Here is a 20,268-nt window from a genome sequence, read left to right as displayed (position 1 = left end):
TTCTCTTTATTAAGGATCCATATATCAATTTTAAGAAAACTGTCCCAAATTCTGCTCACGAACTTCCACGGGCAGGACTGGAAACGGAGAGAAGGAAGGATCTTCCTGGAGAGAGAAACAACATGAGCAGAGGAATCAGGGTGGAAGCGAGGCAGAGCTCGGAGGTGCCCTGAGCGTCCAGGACACTAGGGAAAGGCAGGTGAGAGCCGCACCGCAGAGGCTCTGGAATACCATACTAACCAAACAGGCTGATGCTCTATCTACATCGGGGGTCCCCAAACTTTTTACACAGGGGGCCAGTTCACTGTCCCTCAGACCGTTGGAGGGCCGGACTATAAAAAAACTATGAACAAATCCCTATGCACACTACACATATCTTATTTTAAAGTAAAAAAACAAAACGGGAACAAATACAATATTTAAAATAAAGAACAAGTAAATTTAAATCAACAAACTGACCAGTATTTCAATGGGAACTATGTTCCTCTTACTGACCACCAATGAAAGAGGTGCCCTGTCTGAGAGTGCGGCGGGGGCCGGATAAATGGCCTCAGGGGACCACATGTGGCCTGTGGGCCATAGTTTGGGGACCCCTGCTGTAAATAATGGGAACCACTGAAGACTTCTGAGCAGTCACGGATAAGATCAACGCTGTCATTCAGAGGACTAATTTAGAAAGAAGAGCAGGAAGTGTGTAGGCAGGAAGACCAGGTAGGAGGGCAGTGCAATAGACTGTGTGAAAATGCAGAACGAGAATGACGGGCAGGCCAGGGAAATGAGAGTGAACAGGCTTGAGAAACATCCCAATGTGAGAGACTACGGAAGAACATCCCAAATTAACACGGATGGCCTACACTAACAAAACTTCTGTTTACTTAGAGAATATTTCAGTCATACAAAAATAGCTAGAAAATTAGAGAATAAACATCTGTTGTCCAGCACCCTGATATCTCTCATCCTTCTAAGAAATAACCAGTACTTTAAATTTGATGTTTATCCTCCCCATGAATTTCTTTCCGTTTTCACTGTGTATGTTTGTACCTATAAACACCTGCTATCTAAATAGTTACAAAGATTTTTGTAGTTTATATGAATGTGTTATAGAGTGTATCAGTCTGCAAACTGCATATTTAACTTAACATTGTCACAAAAATTTAGCACGTGTTCACCTCTGCATAACATTTCATTTGTATACATGTATATATTACTTCATTTTTAATATATACTATTATTTATTTATTCATTCATGCTCATTTATATATTAAGTCCTGATTATCAATGGTATAGGTGTTTCTATATTTTGCTATTACTAGCAGTATTTCAGGAAACATTTTTCTTGGTGTGAGTGCAGCACTCGCTGCAGTTGGCACCTACGAGTAGGCTTCACTGGGTCCAAGGGATCTGTTAACTTTACCAGCTCTGGGCCCTGGCCAGATGGCTCAGTGGCAGAGCGTTGGCCTGGCATGCAGAAGTCCTGGGTTTGATTCCCGGCCAGGGCACACAGGAGAAGCACCCATCTGCTTCTCCACCCCTCCCCCTCTCCTTCCTCTCTGTCTATCTCTTCCCCTCCCGCAGCCAAGATTCCATTAGAGCACAGTTGGCCCGGGCGCTGAGGATGGCTCTATGGCCTCTGCCTCAGGCGCTAGAATGGCTCTGGTTGCAACAGAGCAACGCCCTAGATGGGCAGAGCATTGCCCCCTGGTGGGCGTGCCGGGTGGATCCCGGTCGGGCGCATGTGGGAGTCTGTCTGACTGCCTCCCCGTTTCCAACTTCAGAGGGAAAAAAAAAAACTTTACCAGCTCTGGACAAAACATTATCCAAATGGTTCCAGCAAGTGATGCTCCCACCAATACTGTATTAAGGTTGTCCAAGTCAAAATTTGGATTGTCTAACTCTGATATGTGTGATAAGATACCTCATTTTAATTTGCACTTCCATGATAATAGGGTATGTGGTATGATTTTTGCCCCTTGGTATGGCACCATGTCATCAATGTTAGCATGAATGAATCAATCTTGTCTATTACAGTTTGCATTTTTTTTCTGGTTTAAGAAAGTATTTTTGGCCCTGGCTGGTGGGCTCAGTGGTAGACTGTCTACCTAGCATGTACAAGTCCCAGGTTCAATTCTCAGGGCATACAGGAGAAGCGACCATCTGCTTCTCCTCCCCTCCCTCTTCTCTGTCTCTCTCTCTCCATCTCTTTCTCCCTCTCTCTGTTCACCTCCCGCAGCCATGGTTTAATTGATTCCAGCACATTGGCCCTGGGCACTGAGGACAGCTCCAGGGAGCCTCTGACTCAGGCATTAAAAATAGCTTAGTTGGAGCATGGGCCCCAGATGAGCAGAGCATCGACCCCCGAAGGGGGTCGTTGGGTGGATCCCAGTCAGGGTACATGTGGGTGTGTCTTTCTATCTCCCCTTCTCTCACTTAAATGAAAGGAAAAAAATAAAAACAGAAAAGAAAAAGAAAGTCTTTTCTGATTAAAAAGTTCTTAGGTTATATGTATGAAGGCATATGTACTTAAGTGAATATAAAAATATTACGTGCTAAAATCACCAAAGGCATGTGGGCCACAATTTAAACAATTCTAAATATTCTTATTTAACTTGAAGTAAAGTAAGTGATGTAAACCAAAAAGTAACAAGATCCAGAAGCACACAAGTGAGTGGGGAAAACACACAAACAAGTAGGCAAAGCATTACAGGACAGGTTCTGGTGAATTTCAAATTGAACCGGACTAACATTTTTAGAATAGAAAGTCTTTATATTATCCCTAAGCAAACACAAGATTACAGATTAGAGTAACAACGTTAACTAATTTTCATCCATAAACTTTACACAGATAATTACAAGACACTCAAAGCTAATGAGGATATGTGGAAACAGCCTCACATATTACCTGTCTGGATAGAAAACAAACATTTGGGTAAGGCATTCTACCTGTACACATCATAAACCTTAAAATATTTCAAACCTTTTAACCCAGTTATTTAAGGGAATAATCAGGAATACAGGCAGCAATACATGCATAAAATATGATCACAGCTTTATAATGGATTATGAAACTGGAAGATCTCAATTATCAACATCAATGTGATTAAATAAATTATAGTACATCTATAAAATGGATTAGTAGCCACCAAACTTGAGATTTATAGAAAATGTTTAATGACAGGTAAACATTTAACCAAAAACTGCAGCTACATATATACATATTATCACATCAACTACTCAAAATGGAGAATGGAAACTTACTCAAAGATTTATTTTCCCAAATGTCCAAAGTGCACACCTAATACTTTATAATTATAGATTAACATTTGAAAATAATACCAGAGCAAACGAAGGTCATGCCTATATTTTATTTGTATCATAAAACAATGCCGCACATGACTCGAGATATTCAAGTCACACTGAATATTAGTATCTTGTGTAATCAGTCTCAAGACTGAAACAACCAAAAACATACGACACAATGAATATGTATGTCATCATCAATGGAATAGTTTAATAAAAACCTATCTCTTTGCCTGACCAGGCGGTGGCGAAGTGGATAGAGCATCGGACTGGGATGTCGAGTAAACAGGTTCGAGACCCCAAGGTCACTGGCTTGAGCAAGGGGTTACTCCGTCTGCTGAAGGCTCACGGTCAAGGCATATATGAGAAAGCAATCAATGAACAACGAAGGTGTCGCAATGCACAACAAAAAACTAATGACTGATGCTTTTCATCTCTCTGTTTCTGTCTGTCTGTCCCTGTCTATCCCTCTCTTTGACTCTCTCTCTGTAAAAAAAAACCTTACAAACAAACAAAAACTTTCTCGTTGTTGTTTAAAAGGCAATAAACTATTTTCTGATACTGGATATAAAGGATTTGGAAGCAGCACACTATATATATATATTTTTTTTTTTTTTTAAACAGTCTCACAGCCCTGTCCCTGGTTTTTCTGAGGAGCAAGCTCAGTGACCTATACTCCTCTCCAACCACAGCTGCCTGAACCAGAGAAGAGTGAGTACTTGATCAGAAGGTAGCTCAGTCTTCACGTGCCAAAAGCCAAGGGCCCCACAGCGAAGGGAAAAATTGAGATGGGTAGATCAGATTTGTCTGATTTTGAAAAACTAAGTATTTGAAACAGTGAATGGTGTGAACTGAGTTTAAATCTCATGAAGTGAGGAAATCAGAAGGCTGGATTGAAATCAGGGCAGCAAAACTGTGCAGCTCCAGAGCCAAGGGCACCAGGCTCCGTAACCGACAGCTCCAAAGAACGCCTGCCTCAGGCTTCCTCCAAGTCTGCTCTGTAATAACGTCCCCCTGGCTGAAGCTAGCTTGAGCGGCATCTCTTCCCAGTACAGAAAGAGCCCTCCCTAAAACAACAGTGTTCTTCACACACTTAGCATTGTTTACCATATGTAACAGCACAGATGCCAATTTATTTTTATAAGAGAATGATACATGAAAATTAAATATAAAATTAGAAAGCTAGAATGAAGGAAAAACAGCCTGAATATTTTATGCCCAAGAAAGTTGCAAAATGTGTCATTTAAAAGTCTCTATTCTGAAGTTGTAACAGTAGATTGCATTAAAATATGAAACAATTTTGGATCTATATTACACAATCCATTATTAGGAGAAGAATGCATTCTGAAGATTTAAAAACAAAAATGCTCCCATAGGATGCTTCAATTTACGGAACACACAGACCAAGTTTAGAAACTGAATTATAGTCAACTAAATCTTGAAAATGCAACAAATGTAAGTAATCACAGACTACATATGGGGGAAGACAAGTTACAACTCTACTTTTACTCAAAATGTTCTATCAAATTAGCTGGCAATTTTGGTTGCAAATTTATCCACATGGTATTTATTGATTAAAGCTATCATAAATCTAAATACTTAACTTCCAGAAATGCAGACATGCCAATTATGACAACTGAATTCTATACTACTATACAATTAAAAAGATATTCAAGTTCACCTCTCAACTTATTCCCCTTGTATATGGGTCCACTGGAGAAATTCCTCAGGGCATTCTCTACCTTTATTCAGAAAAAAAAGTTGCTTATCTGACAGACTCATTCTAATGCATGAATTTTCTAATGTTTTGTTTTTGTATTTTTAAAAAACATTTGCTCACTGATGAACAAAAATATCCACACACACCTAAACATATAACTCAAAAGTCTACACAAGTCTATTTATTAATTATAAAGCATAAGTCTTGTTGACTGATTCTCCAAAGGTAGCCACTATTAAGAGTCTGTTAAAAGTTTCCTATTTTTCAGAATCACTCTTTTTATACTAGTTCCTTTTAGATTAGAGTTTAAGTTATCTCAGATGTGACTGCTGAAACTCCAATGGGCCGCATTTCTTGGCTGATGAGTCTTCAGGATATTAGTTCTGAAACAGTAGGCATCACCATGTGCACAGTATAAATTACTGTGCAGTTCATTCCTTATTCTTTGCTCTGAAAGTTTTTGTATAGGTTTTAGCAAAAAACAATAAAATTCAACCTGACATATAAAATGCAATCATCCAAAACAAAGTTAAAATGATCTGTTACAAAGGCATACTAAGGCCGATGGGAAAGAGAAGCAGCCCAGAATCCACTTTTTTATACTTAAATGAATAACTAAACAAGCCAAAATTACCATATTGTTTTTATCTAGTGGTTATATGCTTAAAGAACATTTTTCTACTTTAATTGACATCAGCCTCCCAAAGGTTGTTCCATTCCCAGATACCTAGGTAATGCAGACCACAGGACTGGCATTCTACGAATATTTGTTGAATGGACACGTTTCATAAGAACCAGATGTCATAACTAACTTAAAGTAAGCCCAAGCAGCAATGATACTACAATAAAAGCAGAAGCTACAGACCATTTATGCTATATTTAATCACAAAATATTTCAGGCACCTGTCATTAAATGTGAAGGACAGTTTTCTAAGATCAGAATTCCCCTCTGTCGGATGTACATTCAGATTAGGAAAACTTGATTATAAACTCAGAGTTGGCAATCACTTTTTATTTACCTCTGACAAGGAATTTCATACATTACCAAATGAAAATGTTCACAGAAATGTTATTATCAGGTCACATTCAACCTAACCTGAATAATCATGTCATCAAAAGAAGAAATTCGCTTTAAGAATTCTCACTAAATACACAGAAGATTCATTATCACTTATATTTTTTTTTTACTTATCATAGTTTTTCATCTCTCCAGAATGCAAGATACCAGTTTTTCTCAAAATGCATTATAAAACAAAATCCAGATTAACATTCGAAGTTTAACTACATAATACTGTGTGATGGGTACTACATGTGTGTACCTATATGTGGACATACACAACAGGAGTGCTTACTTCGTGCAAGACAGTTTTAAGTCTTTTGTTGACAGGGTTATGGGAGGCTTTATGAATGTAGCAAAGATGGGACACATCTTGAAAAATGCCCATGAAATGCGAAGTGGACAATATCCAGGAAGCTCTTTAGGACTCTAGGACTTAGCCTCTCGAAGTATGGCCTGGACTGTGGAGCTTCAGCAAAGGACCACCAGACAGCTTGTGAGACATGCAAAGCCTCAGGCCCTACCCCAGACCTACCAAATAAGAATCCACATTTTAAAAGATTCTGACTTATTTCTATGCATATAAGTTTGAGAAGAGTTTTGGAATGTAAGATGAGCACACATGGAGCATCAAGAACATACAATAGGGATGATTGTGAGAAGAACCTAACTTCAGGGCAGAAATATAAAGACAGAGAATGCAATGAAAGAAATATTTTGAAAATTATCAATGTGTGTGTGTTTTATCTTTTACAGTAACATGAATAGTGAGAGAAGAGAGACGGTGCATTAGTGCCGTCCAGATAGAAACGGATGAGTACAAGCAGCTTCCTTTCCAGGTATCCCATGACAGAGACCATGCCCTGGCAGCCACGGAGTACCAGTTACCTACTAGAAACTGCAGACGGCAGAAGAGGATAGAGGAGGCAGGGAGTCGCCACGATCCCTTGCTCTTTGAGCAAACATTTCAGGGGTGAATGGTATACCAGAGAAGACAAAGAGACTGCTAATGGCAGAGGGGCTCTATGTGAAGTCACCTAGGCAGCAACACATCGCAGCAGCCAGGGGAGGGAATGGGGTTCAGCAGAGGGGACACTGAGCCTCTCCTCAGCACCTGGCACCACTGCAGGAGAGATGCAGCCTATGATTTCCCACCTGCCTGAGGTGATCAGAAAAGGCAGGGCACTCTGATAGCTAAGAGCCTGGCCACACGTACCGGCTTTGCGGAAAAGGGCTGCCCAGGAAGAGAGAGACTGGGAGGTGGACAGGGTCCACAGAGACAAACAAGGGTCAAGACAATAAGAGAGATGATCCTGTGACCAAAATGAGACACAAAGGACCAAGAAGGATAGTTACACTTAAGCAGCGGATGGCAGGAGTAAGAAAGAAGCCGGCCACCAGGGACAAGGGCACGAGGGAGGTCAACGAGAATGCCCAGACCAGTCCGGGAGGCCGTCCCCACCTCACACACATATACAAACCCACACACACACACCCTCCATTCACCTCCCTTCCTAAGCAGAGACTGTGTTTAAGGAAGGTATAAACAGTTCTACTTAGATTTTATTACTTCTAATGCTGGGCATGATGTGAGAACGTTTATTAACCAGGACACAGGAGTCTTTAGGGAAGTGTGAGGATGGCAGACAATCCAGGTGCCTGGCAAGGCCCTGGAGCCAGAGTCCCAGGTGAGTGAGGAGCAAGTGCTGGCCTTGCATTACGGAGCAGCATCCATCGCATCGGTCCTGACGACTGCACTGAGCAGCATGACGACTTCTTACAGTCATATCGCTGCATGCAGTCCCCGATCTGGCAGCCGACGGCACTGATGTGCTCGGTTTGTGAAAACTCAGTGGATCAGTTTTACATCATAGATAAATAAATGTAATTCTTGAAATGAGATCACCTTAGAACAGGGGCCCCCAAACTTTTTACACAGGGGGCCAGTTCACTGTCCCTCAGACCGTTGGAGGGCCAGACTATAAAAAAAACTATGAACAAATCCCTATGCACACTGCACATATCTTATTTTAAAGTAAAAAAACAAAATGAGAACAAATACAATATTTAAAATAAAGAACAAGTAAATTTAAATCAACAAACTGACCAGTATTTCAATGGGAACTATGCTCCTCTCACCGACTACCAATGAAAGAGGTGCCCCTTCCAGAAGTGCGGTGGGGGCCAGATAAATGGCCTCAGGGGGCCGCATGCGGCCCGCGGCCGTAGTTTGGGGACCGCTGCCTTAGAACTACTGATAAGAAGACAGTTTTCACCCTGGCCAGTTGGCTCAGTGGTAGAGCGTCGGCCTGGTGTGCGGGAGTCCCGGGTTCGATTCCCGGCCAGGGCACACAGGAGAAGCGCCCATCTGCTTCTCCACCCCTCCCCCTCTCCTTCCTCTTTGTCTCTCTCTTCCCCTCCCGCAGCCAAGGCTCCACTGGAGCAAGGTTTGCCCAGGCGCTAAGGATGGCTCTGTGGCCTCTACCTCAGGCACTAGAGTGACTCTGGTCGCAACAGAGCGACACCCCAGATGGGCAGAGCATCGCCCCCTGGTGGGCATGCAGGGTGGGTCCCGGTCATGCGGGAGTCTGTCTGACTGCCTCCCCGTTTCCAACTTCGGAAAAATACAAATAAAATAAAATAAAATAAAATTTTGTAAGAAGGCAGTTTTCTTTTAACTCCTATTATATTGATCTTAAGTATGATTTACTTACAGGTTCCATGCCTCTTAAATATCATGAAAGGCTGTTCTCCCCCCCCAAAAAATGTATATTATTAAATAAGTAAACTACTGGAAAAAAAACTGAACTGCTCCTCAGAAAGGCAATGTAAAAAGAAAGAACTGTAGGTAATTCAAGGCTAAGTCTTAAGGAATGCCTTTGAAAACTTATTAGAAGTCCTAATACGCGCAGGGGTTGAGTCTTTGGTGTCTGTATCCTGAGGTTACAGCCCCTCTCCAGGAGATGCTCCTGTTCTCTTCCAAGTGAACTCATGCTGATTCTAGAGGCTTATTAGGAACCCCTTTGAGTCATCAGTTCAGGGAATTTTATAAACATTTTAAAACTTGTAGAAAGTAATTACCAATTCACCTGAGAAACAGCACATTGATCTGAATTAATTCAAATAATGTTTCAGAACTTACACTAAGAGCTTTGTTTTATTTTCGAAAAAGAAAAAGGAGAGTTAGCAGAAAATTATTGCATTCATTTAAAAATGGGTAATAAAATAGAGAGATTGCACCCCCCCTCCTCAGAATGCCGGTGGATCCCTGTCAGGGCGCATGGAGCAGTCGATCTCCCCTCCTCTCCCTTAAAAAAAGAAACAAATAAAAAAGACCTCAATCTTAAAGCTCAACTCCCTAGTGTTTATTGTAATACTATTTCTCTCCTATGTGCCATTATGAGGAATTGTTTTTATGTATATATTTTATTTCCCTAAGTAGATTGTAAATTCTTTTTTTTTTTGAAGCTGGAAACAGGGAGAGACAATCAGACAGACTCCCGCATGCACCCGACCGGGATCCACCCGGCACGCCCACCAGGGGTGACGCTCTGCCCACCAGGGGGCGATGCTCTGCCCATCCTGGGCAGCGCCATGTTGCGACCAGAGCCACTCTAGCGCCTGAGGCAGAGGCCACAGAGCCATCCCCAGCGCCCGGGCCATCTTTGCTCCAATGGAGCCTTGGCTGCGGGAGGGGAAGAGAGAGACAGAGAGGAAAGCGCGGGGGAGGGGTGGAGAAACAAATGGGTGCTTCTCCTGTGTGCCCTGGCCGGGAATCAAACCTGGGTCCTCCGCACGCTAGGCCAACGCTCTACCGCTGAGCCAACCGGCCAGGGCGATTGTAAATTCTTTTAAGGATCTAGTAAACCAATGCATAATTTAAACACCAAGGATATAGAACACCCTTACAAATACCACTAACAGTTATTCTTACCAGATAAGGACAAGCATGACATAAAGAACAGACTGTGGTAGGCTTCTGAGTACCTTCTAGCTCCCAAAAGCCAAAGTAGTCACATCATCCCATTTGAGAGATATGACTCTGAGAATATATTTAATGCCTCACTGTATGCATTTGAAGGAAATAATTAAATAACATGCGAAGTAGCAATGCAACAGTCCTGTTGAAAACAGTGTCCAGAGTATTCAATACAAAAATCGCATTTCATTCTACCATTTAATTTACCATGAGTCACAATATTTTTCTGATCATGCAATAAGAATTTGGGCCCCCAAATTAGTTTCCTTTATTAGAACGGTGTTAGGAATAATGTTGTAACCTTCAGTTACTCTAACCAGCAAGATATAAAAGAGATAAATGGGGATATATTGGGCCAAAATTCACTAAAATTACCCTAGGCATAATTTTCCCTTTAGAGGACTACTAGTCAAAATTTAAATAGTCAACCATTGAAATAGTCATATATTTAATCAGTGTCGACAAAAAGACTACTATGTACCATTCCATTAGGTGATAAACAAGTTGGACAGATTCATGCTCTGAGAGCGCCAACCCCGCAGACGTAATAGCCTATAAAAACGTAAGTGCACAGGATAACTTCAAAATGGTGCGGTGAGGAAGGGAGAGGAGGGAATACAAATTTAGACTGATGGTCAGGAAAAACTTCATTGAAGAGGAAGCAAGCAAAGAGAGGTCTTCCTCTTTTACACTATGCCTCAAGTGAAACATGGGTTCAATAGGAAGCACCAGAAACCGGCAATCCTGCTGTGACTGTGACAGCCACACAAACTACAACAGACTGGAGAATATAAAATCAGTCATTACACATTCCTTCAAGTTACACCGAGCTATCAAAAAGAAACCTGGGTGCGGCGCTTCTGCAACAGACGCAGACAACGTGAACACGGCTCTGGCATCAGGCAAAGGGCAGAGCCGAAAGGGTGCTGAGGAGCGCGACAGAGTCTCGAGGGCCTGACACGCTCTGCAGACACAGATGCTAACAGCTCTCCCAGTGAGGGCTCAGAAGGAAGTGACACATGGCAGAGAAAACACAGCTGATCTCAGAAAATATCTAAATTGTCATGAACAGACAGACTGGATAGATACATGAACTTTAAATGTGCTAACTGGTGCAGACTCAGAAGGAAAAGAGGAACCTCTGACTAGAAACCAGAGGAAAGAGGATCCTTGTATGGAGTGAAAGCAATTTTAAGTGAATTATGTCTGGCAGTCAGGTGGAGACCTTCTAAGCTATTGGATACTTAAATGAGCAGATTCCTAGGCAAACTGTAGAAGGTGCCACCTGCTCTTTGCTTGCTGGTTACAGTAAAATGGGAGAGGAAAAAGATTAGAGAGAACAAAATGAAGGAACGCTGTCAGATCACCATAATTCTACAGGCAAGAAACAGGCTGATAAAATGACTCAGCTGCAAATATGTGCTACCTTTCATTAAAAAGAAAGGATGACTCCCAGGGCAGAGTCCAGAAGATTATTTCTAGACCTTGGAACATAATGTAGTTTGGAAAGTCCATGGGACTGGTGACTCCTTTTTCCTTTCTGCCTTCTCTCCTTCTGAAGGGGAGTGTCTACAAATGATGTCCTCTACCTGTCCCACCATTATATTCTAAAAGCAGATAATGTGTTTTCTTCACAGGGTCACAGATAATAAGGAATTTTGTCCCAGTATGTATTATATCCAGAATTCCACCCATATGTGAGTGATATCATTAGATTTGGAAGAGATTTTGGACACTGACATGATGCTATCATGTGTTGAGGTTTATGGAGATGTTGAGACAGGGTAAACACATTTTGCACACAGGATAGACATGAATCTTTGAGAACCAGAAAGGCAAACAGTAGTGGGCAGAATAGCAGCCCCCAAAGATGCCCAGGCGCCGATCCTTGGAACTTATTACCTACGTGGCAAAAGGAACTTGGCAGATGCAATCAGAGATAAGGATCCTGAAATTAGACTGGTATCCAGGATTATCCGGGTGGGCCCACTGTAATCACAGGGCCCCTGTAAACGAAGGAGGAAGGCAGGAGAGTGAGGTCACAGGAGAAAGGCTCCCTCACAGGGTCCTTGTAAACGAAGGAGGAAGGCAGGAGAGTGAGGTCACAGGAGAAAGGCTCCCTCACAGGGTCCTTGTAAACGAAGGAGGAAGGCAGGAGAGTGAGGTCACAGGAGAAAGGCTCCCTCACAGGGTCCTTGTAAACGAAGGAGGAAGGCAAGAGAGTGAGGTCACACGAGAAAGGCTCCCTCACAGGGTCCTTGTAAACGAAGGAGGAAGGCAGGAGAGTGAGGTCACAGGAGAAAGGCTCCCTCACAGGGTCCTTGTAAACGAAGGAGGAAGGCAGGAGAGTGAGGTCACATGAGAAAGGCTCCCTCAGCCTTTGTTGGCTTTGTATATGGAGAAAAGTGTCATGAGTCAATGAAAGCTGAAAGTCTCTATAAAGATGGAGATGGAAAAGGCAAAGAAAGGATTCTCCTCGGGGACCTCCAGAAAAAAATAAGCCCTGCTGGCACCTTGATCTTAACACTCTGAAACCGTTTTGGACTTCTGGCCTCCAAAAACGTAAATAAATTTGGCATTGTTTTAAACCATAAATTTATGGTAGAGAACATTTCATTTCAAAATTATTTGCCTTATTTCTATAAGGTTTTGAATTAGTATTTAACAAGTTATGACAGCAGCCTAAGCACTACCCCATTTGATGCACTGACCTTACTTCAGACGGCTCAACGCCCCTGGGATCCGAGCAGCACCAACGCCACGCTCTGTAAGTCACACACTGGGTAACTGCATCCCAGAACATGTGACCAAGAATTATGTGACCTAGCAATGTGAGAAATACATTCCGGTCCTCCCATGTCAATGTGTGGCATAGAGATGTAGAACAAAATAAAAATTAAGATTGTGATTGGCTATTCACTTCTTGAAAAGGGAATAGCAATCTTTTACAGGTTTAAATAATATCTTCCACTAAATCCTTTAAGATAGTCATAATATTTCCTTTATCTTCCACTAAAATCTGTAATATAGACATATTTCCTACCACTGATAAATTTAACAAGACTCACATTCTTTATGTTTAAAAGAAGCCAAAAAAAAAAAGATTAGAAAATAAGATTCATCATTAAAAAATATTATTAGAAACTAGAACTCCAAATGCAACAAAGTAGACCCTCCTCCAAGGAATATCTATTGTCATTTTCTTTAATTTATTTAATTTATTAAATAACGCAATGACTGTTAAAGGTCTTATAAACCTGGATAGAAATTCTTAAACCAAACAATTCGCTTTTAGATACCATGTGCTCATTCTGTTCATCACATACTATCACTATTCCTCCTTCCGTTTACATTGTCTGTCTGGATAACTTATTTCCATGGATGCTGAAAATGAAAAAGTGTAAGTTTTTATAAGGTTTTAGGTAAATCCTAATCCTACACAGGATATTAATTTAAAACAAGAAATAATTATGCACATAACAAGGTAAAGGGGTTGTTAGGGACTCAGGATGACTAAGATTCTGCTCTTCAAGTGCTCACACTAGTGGGAGAAACACGCAGGGCGTAGGCTAACCAGCACTAGAAACGAAATATGCTTTACCATTGTGCCAACCCTTCCTGCTTGGAGGAGGGGAGTGTCCTAAGGATAAGGACAGAGGGAAGCCAGTTCTAGAAGAAAGTTTTTCTTCCGCAGAGGTCAACAAAGAAGTCAACAAAGACTTCTGAGCGAGAAATTCTCATGGTAACTACGGTAGGAGGAAGATCTAGAAGCGATAGGAAGAAGAGCTAGAAGCAAAGACCAGAAGCAGGAAAGCCTACTTGAAATTAGGCTGCCAAAGGCAGAGCAGAACTTGAATTATAAATGTGAGAATGAAAAAGAGAAGATACAGAAAAATCAACCCTTTTAAAACACACTTTAAGACCACCTGTGGCTTCTGTCCAAGTAATTGCTAACACAGGCAGGTGAGTGGGCAAGGAGCACAGAACCCGTGTGGAAATACCAGGTCCATTTATTCATGGAAACAAGCTTTCTGACACCTCAGATCCTGAGCCAATTTTAAGGAAATAGCTAAAGCAATGCAAAATCCAAAAGCTCTGCAATACCAGAATTTCTCAACTAAGGAAGTCATAAGGCAAGTTTAAAGGGAGCAAAAAAGATTAATGATGTAACTTCTCAAACAGCTGGTTGATGGCAGCAACAGAAAAATATGCACCAAGAAGAAGAAATCTAATCCCTCATCTCATTTCACTCCACCTATAATATTTAAACCAAGCTAAAGAAAGAAATATGGGTGTGGCTTTTTATTTTTATTTCACTTTGTGTGTGTGTGTGAGAGAGAGAGAGTGTATGAATGGAATGCACAGAATAATGAGGTGCAGTGAAAAAGAATAAAAACTCAAAGCTTCAGAGTGAAATGACATAAAGAATTAATGCATGAGAAACTTACTCATATTATCTAACCTCATATCTTTAAAAATTATAAACTAATATTTAATAAGTATCCATCTGTACAATATAGTCTCACTGAAACAACAGTCTAGGCCTAATGATACTGCTCTTAAAAGCATGATAAATTGTAACATCCTCAAAAATCTAACAATAAAAAAAAAATCTTCCCTGAGAGGATTAGCCATATATAAAAAAACAGTCCTTATTAAAAGAAGTTTATCTATTTAGTAGTGTTATTCTTATAACGAAGTCTGAAAACTAAGCCTAAAGACTTCAAACACCCAAACCCTGACCTAATTTTCTCTAGGTCAATGATTAGACTAGGTCCTCTTTTATTAAAGGCTTAATTCATTGCTCCCATTATAGATAATAAAACACCTCTGATTAAAAAAAAATTGTAATAGACACCCAGTCCCAAATTCTTTTTACTAATATTGTGCATCTCATACCCGAATCTCTCAACCCAGCTGTCTAAAAACACAAAACATGTCTTCAGAAAATTTGTAATATAATGTACTATTTAATATACTGTTTCAAATGTACTTTGGAGGTTTTCTGCCTTAAATTAAAAAAAAAGTCATTTGATGAGAAAAAAATAACTGAAGAGGAAGAGGACCTAATGTAAATGAAATAGATGTTGGTTATAGGTTACGTAGAAACCTTTGAATATCTCTAGTTCATTCAGTTGCTGTGTTTTATAGGGAATGATTTCACTGAGCTGCTTACACACACTTTACACATCCAAAAAAGAAGCAAAGGTCAACATTTCACTGCTAAAATCAAATCAGGGAGAAAAATCTTTTTTAAGCATTCTAAGAATTAAGATTTATGAAGATTTATGAAATAAGTACGCCAGTATTCTGATTGTGGGAAGGAGGGTGCTAGAATTCTGGGTAAAAAGGGCAGAGTAGAGTGGGAGTGAGATGAGGAGGGGAGGAGAAGGGCGCTGGGCCCACAAGACCATTTCTACAAAGAGAAGACATGTAGGGAAAAACAAAAAACTAAAGCTAAGAAAGACAGCTGAATTCAGTTACTAAAAATTTTTTGAAATCATTTTGAAATCTTTCTAACATTATTGTTATGAAAAAACAAAAATTCCACAATTTCTTCTGAAAATCTGAACTCTGCCTCGCCTTTCTCACGCAACTTTTGGTTCTACATTACACATTCCACTATACTTAATTGTTAATCTAGAACATTGGTTCTGTGCCAGAGGTTATTTTTGCCCCCAAGTGACATTTGGAGATACCCTGAGACACTGTGGGGGGGGCACAGGTTGTGGGGGCTGATGCTGGCATCAAATGGGGCAGAGGCCAAAAATGCTGCTAAACAAACTACAATGCCTAAGACAACCTGCAAAACAAAAAATCATCCTGCACGAAATGCCAACAGTACTAAGACTGAGAAACACTGATCTCTTCTGAATGCAAACAAAAACCAATTCCGTGGACCTTTATCCTAGTCATAGCTCTCTAACAGACAATTAAAGCATAAAACACCACCAGAGGACTCATTTTTCAATTGCTTAAACATGGTGGATGGCTGACTCAAACTCATACACTGAAACAGGATCATCAGAGCAGCAGTGCAGAAATGCAGGAAAAGAACTTTTTAATCCTCATTTCGTTTTCAACTCAAGCACATTCAATTCATAAAAGCACCTGCACGTTTCCATACCAGGGTGTTTCTCTTCTAAAATACACTGACCTTGGCAAAATACAGTATTTCTTAATGTAAAAACTTTGGTAGACAGTATTAACTGACAAAGATTTATGTTGGGGGCGATGGTGAAGAAAGACACCTAAGTCTTTAAAATGCAAAGTTATTTCACAGTTTGCTTGCAAAATGACTCAGATCATTATTACTTTTAGTCATTCCAAGTTTGCTGCTTCTAAGATTACAAGAAATGGAGAAAAAAAACACCATTTTTCCTGCAGTCATTAAACGAATTAAACAGAAGCTTACTGAAAACAGGTTTGTGCAGTATTTCTCTTTTATTATAACGTATAAAAGTAAAAGCAATCGCTGGAAGTGCAAATGTTTCTGAGAAACCTTTCATTTACCTGAATACCTATTAAGTGTGTGTTGGGGGTGGAGGAAGGCAGATAAGCAAACAAAAGAAAGCCCTAACTCAGATCTCAAACATCTACAATTCTTATGCTGTAAATATTGACCTAATGTATCCCTCAGTCAAAATCTAATTTAACTCTTTTTCTGTTATCTCCTTTGAAGCACCTGGAAAAGAACTCCTCACAGTGTTTCACCAAGAGAACAATATTCAGAACAAATAAAAGCCTAAGCGTTGTACCTGGCAAATCGCATCCATGAGAAACCCTGGCAGCGGAGAGAATCCAATTGTCCAGCGAGAGCCTTTCCTACCTTCACATCGGTTGTCAGAGCTCATGTGTCTCGCTGGAGTAAATGCAACCAACTCTGGTAGTAATCCATGTCCTCATAGTAATAAAAATCAAGCATCCAGCATAGCCTACTTCCCTACGCAAACATAATCAGGTAAATATAATCAGGACTCCCTCAACGTTCGGAGTCTCCATAGGAAGTTAACAGGAAAGACATTAAAATCCCACGGAGGCCCCAGAGAAGGCGCACTGATTTCACAAAACGTGGCACTCTCGACCTGCGAAAACCACAGCCGCTACACGGCCACCTTGTAGGAAGGGGTTCAGGGTAGGGGATAAGGGGAGGTCTTTTATTTTCTTGCCACGAATTCCCTTTCACCTTTATAAAGGTGGGCTAACTTCAAAAAAAAGAGGTTCCTCGTGATCCGCTCCTCCGCTGACGCGCGGGGTCCCCGCCAAGGCGCGCGAGCGAAGGGACGCCCGGCGCCACCGCCGGCGAGCGCTCACCCGCCGGGAGGGAGGGGCGGGCCGGGCAGAGGGGCGCCGCCTCGCCCGCCTCGCCCGCCGCGCCCCGGCCCCGCTCCGGCCCGGACGCCGCCCCGCGCCCCGCGCCCCGCGCCCGCCGCGCCCCGGCCCCGCTCCGGCCCGGACGCCGCCCCGCGCCCGCCTCGCCCGCCCCGCGCCCCGCGCCCCGGCCCCGACGCCGCCCCGCGCCCCGCGCCCGCCGCGCCCCGGCCCCGCTCCGGCCCGGACGCCGCCCCGCGCCCGCCTCGCCCGCCCCGCGCCCCGCGCCCCGGCCCCGACGCCGCCCCGCGCCCCGCGCCCGCCGCGCCCCGGCCCCGCTCCGGCCCGGACGCCGCCCCGCGCCCCGGCCCCGCTCCGGCCCGGACGCCGCCCCGCGCCCGCCTCGCCCGCCTCGCCCGCCCCGCGCCCCGCGCCCGCGGGCCCTCACCGAGCAGCAGCAGCTTGACCTCGCGCGCCGCCTTCTCGCCGTCCTCGCGCAGGTTCCGGTCTATCATCTTGCTGCGCTCCACCGCCGCCTTGTCCTCGGCGCTCAGCGTGCAGCCCATGGTGCCAGGGCCGAGGGCCGGCTGCCGCTCCCCGCGAGTCCGCCGCGCTGTCTCGGAGCCCAGGTGAGTCTCCTCCCCGGCCGCGGGCGCTCCTCGCGGCTCCGGCCACGCCGCCCCCGCCCACTCCCACTCCCACTCCCACTCCCGAGACGGAGCGGGGAAACCAGGGCGCCAGCGGCCGCGCGCCTCTGCCCCGCCGCCCGGCTCCTCTCCCGGCGTTCCTCCGCGCCCACAGCCCTGCGCTCCGAGGCTCCCGGCACCGCGCCGGCCGCCCTCCTCCCGTGGCCGCGCAGCCGCCTCTGGCAGCCCTGGAGCTCGGCGTCCGCGCGCCGCCGCGGCCCCGCCCCTGGGCCCCTCCCAGAGCGCGCTCCCGCGCACGTGCCCCCGGACAGCTCCCCTCGGGCGGGCGCTCCCGCTGCGCTGACTCCGGGGCCCGCCACCCAGCGCGTCCCTCCGCGACGCCCCCCGCACTCCGAACTGCCCAGCGAGCTCCCCTTCCTGGCTCCCTCCGCGGGAGTGGGATGATTTCCTCCCGTTTATTCACAGCCAGGAATCTGTGCGGACCTGCCTGCCCCTTCGGGGCGCGGGTGGGAGAGTTGCCAAAGTTGCAAGCGGAAAAGTGCCAGTCCTGGGCGTTTGAGCATGCCCAGCTCCCGCAACCCAGCAAAGGTTTTCGAAATGTAAAACCCCTGTCCGGATGGCCTTTAGGACTGTGGGAAATAGAGAGAGGGAGCTGGGAAGGGAATGGAGCCATGTCGAAAACAGAGACAGGAATAATGAGAAACAGAACAGTCTAGAGAGGGGGCTAGAAGATCAACTACCTACCTACCTACTTCCCTCCGTCCCTCCCTTTTGTTTTTCTTCCCTCCCTTCTCTCCTACCCTCCTTCCGTTCTCATTTCATAAGCAGAGAGCATTTTGAGAGATTTCCTCATAACCTAAGAAAATGTGAAATGAAGAATCAAAAGGTTTATTTTTAAATGACGAGTAATAAAACATACCCACCCAAATAAAACTACTGCACACTATAACCGCCCTCCTCTGGGGCACCAAGTCAAGTTTTGAACCAATATGTATGACCATATTAGTAAATCATAAGGCACTGAGCATGTTATTCCTTTTTGCAGGCGTTAGTTTCCATACACATAAAATGAGATGGAGTTGATCCACACTATCCTCCATCCTTCTAGCTCTAACTGATCTGGGAAAGATCAGCTCCTGGGGCTGCGGAGGCATTTCACCGACAGCAGATGCCTATGCCTAAATTTAAGGTCTTGTCTCTGCCTGTCAGTTGCACTACACCTTTCACTTACACTCATAGCAGGAGATGACTGTAAAAAGATGGGGCTGGTAGTAAAGAAAAACATTTTCTCTCATGTATTAATAATTAGAAAATGGCTCTTTGGTTTATATCTGGGCATCTTATTTTCTAAAAACTATAAAAATGGGCTTGAGTTTTCTATGAAGGTCAGGCTGAGCTAATGCTATAGGCAGAATAGCTTCAGAGTGGGAAAGCGGAGATTGTAAATTTTCTCCTTATTGGACATTTCCTTTACTTGCTCTCCTACAATAGTCAAACCTGCTGGGCTCAAGAAATGTAATTTCGGCCCTGGCCGGTTGGCTCAGTGGTAGAGTGTCGGCCTGGCGTGTGGGAGTCCCGGCCAGGGCACACAGGAGAAGCGCCCATCTGCTTCTCCACCCCTCCCCCTCTCCTTCCTCTCTGTCTCTCTCTTCCCCTCCCACAGCCAAGGCTCCATTGGAGCAAAGTTTGCCCGGGCGCTGAGGATGGCTCTGTGGCCTCTGCCTCAGGCGCTAGAATGGCTCTGATTGCGGCAGAGCGACGCCCCAAGATGGGCAGAGCATCGCCCCCTGGTGGGCGTGCCGGGTGGATCCCAGTTGGGCGCATGTGGGAATCTGTCTGACTGCCTCCCCGTTTCCAACTTTGGAAAAATAAAAAATAAAATAAAAAATAGAAAAGAAATGTAATTTCAAGAACTGCCTTGATGTGTTTTGTGCCCTTTTGTATTATAACAACAGAAAGGATCAGGCCTTAAATAGTACATAATCACCTTCTACTATTCTCTGTGTATTTCTTGGGACTCTAAATGTTGGTGTTCATCAGAAGCTCTGGAATTGAAACTGATGGAGTTCTCTGACCAGAGAGCTCAGCTGGTTGGAGTGCCCTCCCTATAAGCTAAGGTTGTAGGTCTGATCCCCATCAGGGCACATACAAAAATCAACCAATGAATGCATAAATAGGTGAAACAACAAATCAATGTTCCTCTCTCTCTCCCCCTCTCTTCCTTCCTTTCTCTCTAAAATTAATCAATCAATAAAAA

General features: G+C 43.8%; 1 protein-coding gene across 1 annotated transcript in view; it reads right to left on the bottom strand.

Annotated features, from left to right (window-relative positions):
• Nucleotides 1-18,410, bottom strand: part of GNAI1 (G protein subunit alpha i1) — an 87,109-nt gene extending 68,699 nt beyond the window's left edge. The window contains exon 1 of the mRNA XM_066353868.1: nt 17,813-18,410. Within this exon, the coding sequence (XP_066209965.1) occupies nt 17,813-17,930 (118 nt within the window). The 5' untranslated portion in view covers nt 17,931-18,410. The remainder of the gene's footprint in view (nt 1-17,812) is intronic.
• Nucleotides 18,411-20,268: the final 1,858 nt, after the last annotated feature.

This window comes from Saccopteryx leptura, chromosome 12 (genome assembly GCF_036850995.1).
Source record: "Saccopteryx leptura isolate mSacLep1 chromosome 12, mSacLep1_pri_phased_curated, whole genome shotgun sequence".
Classification (NCBI taxonomy): domain Eukaryota; kingdom Metazoa; phylum Chordata; class Mammalia; order Chiroptera; family Emballonuridae; genus Saccopteryx; species Saccopteryx leptura.
The sequence above is the reverse complement of the archived record's forward strand: the minus strand, read 5'-3'. Positions and strand labels throughout refer to the sequence as shown.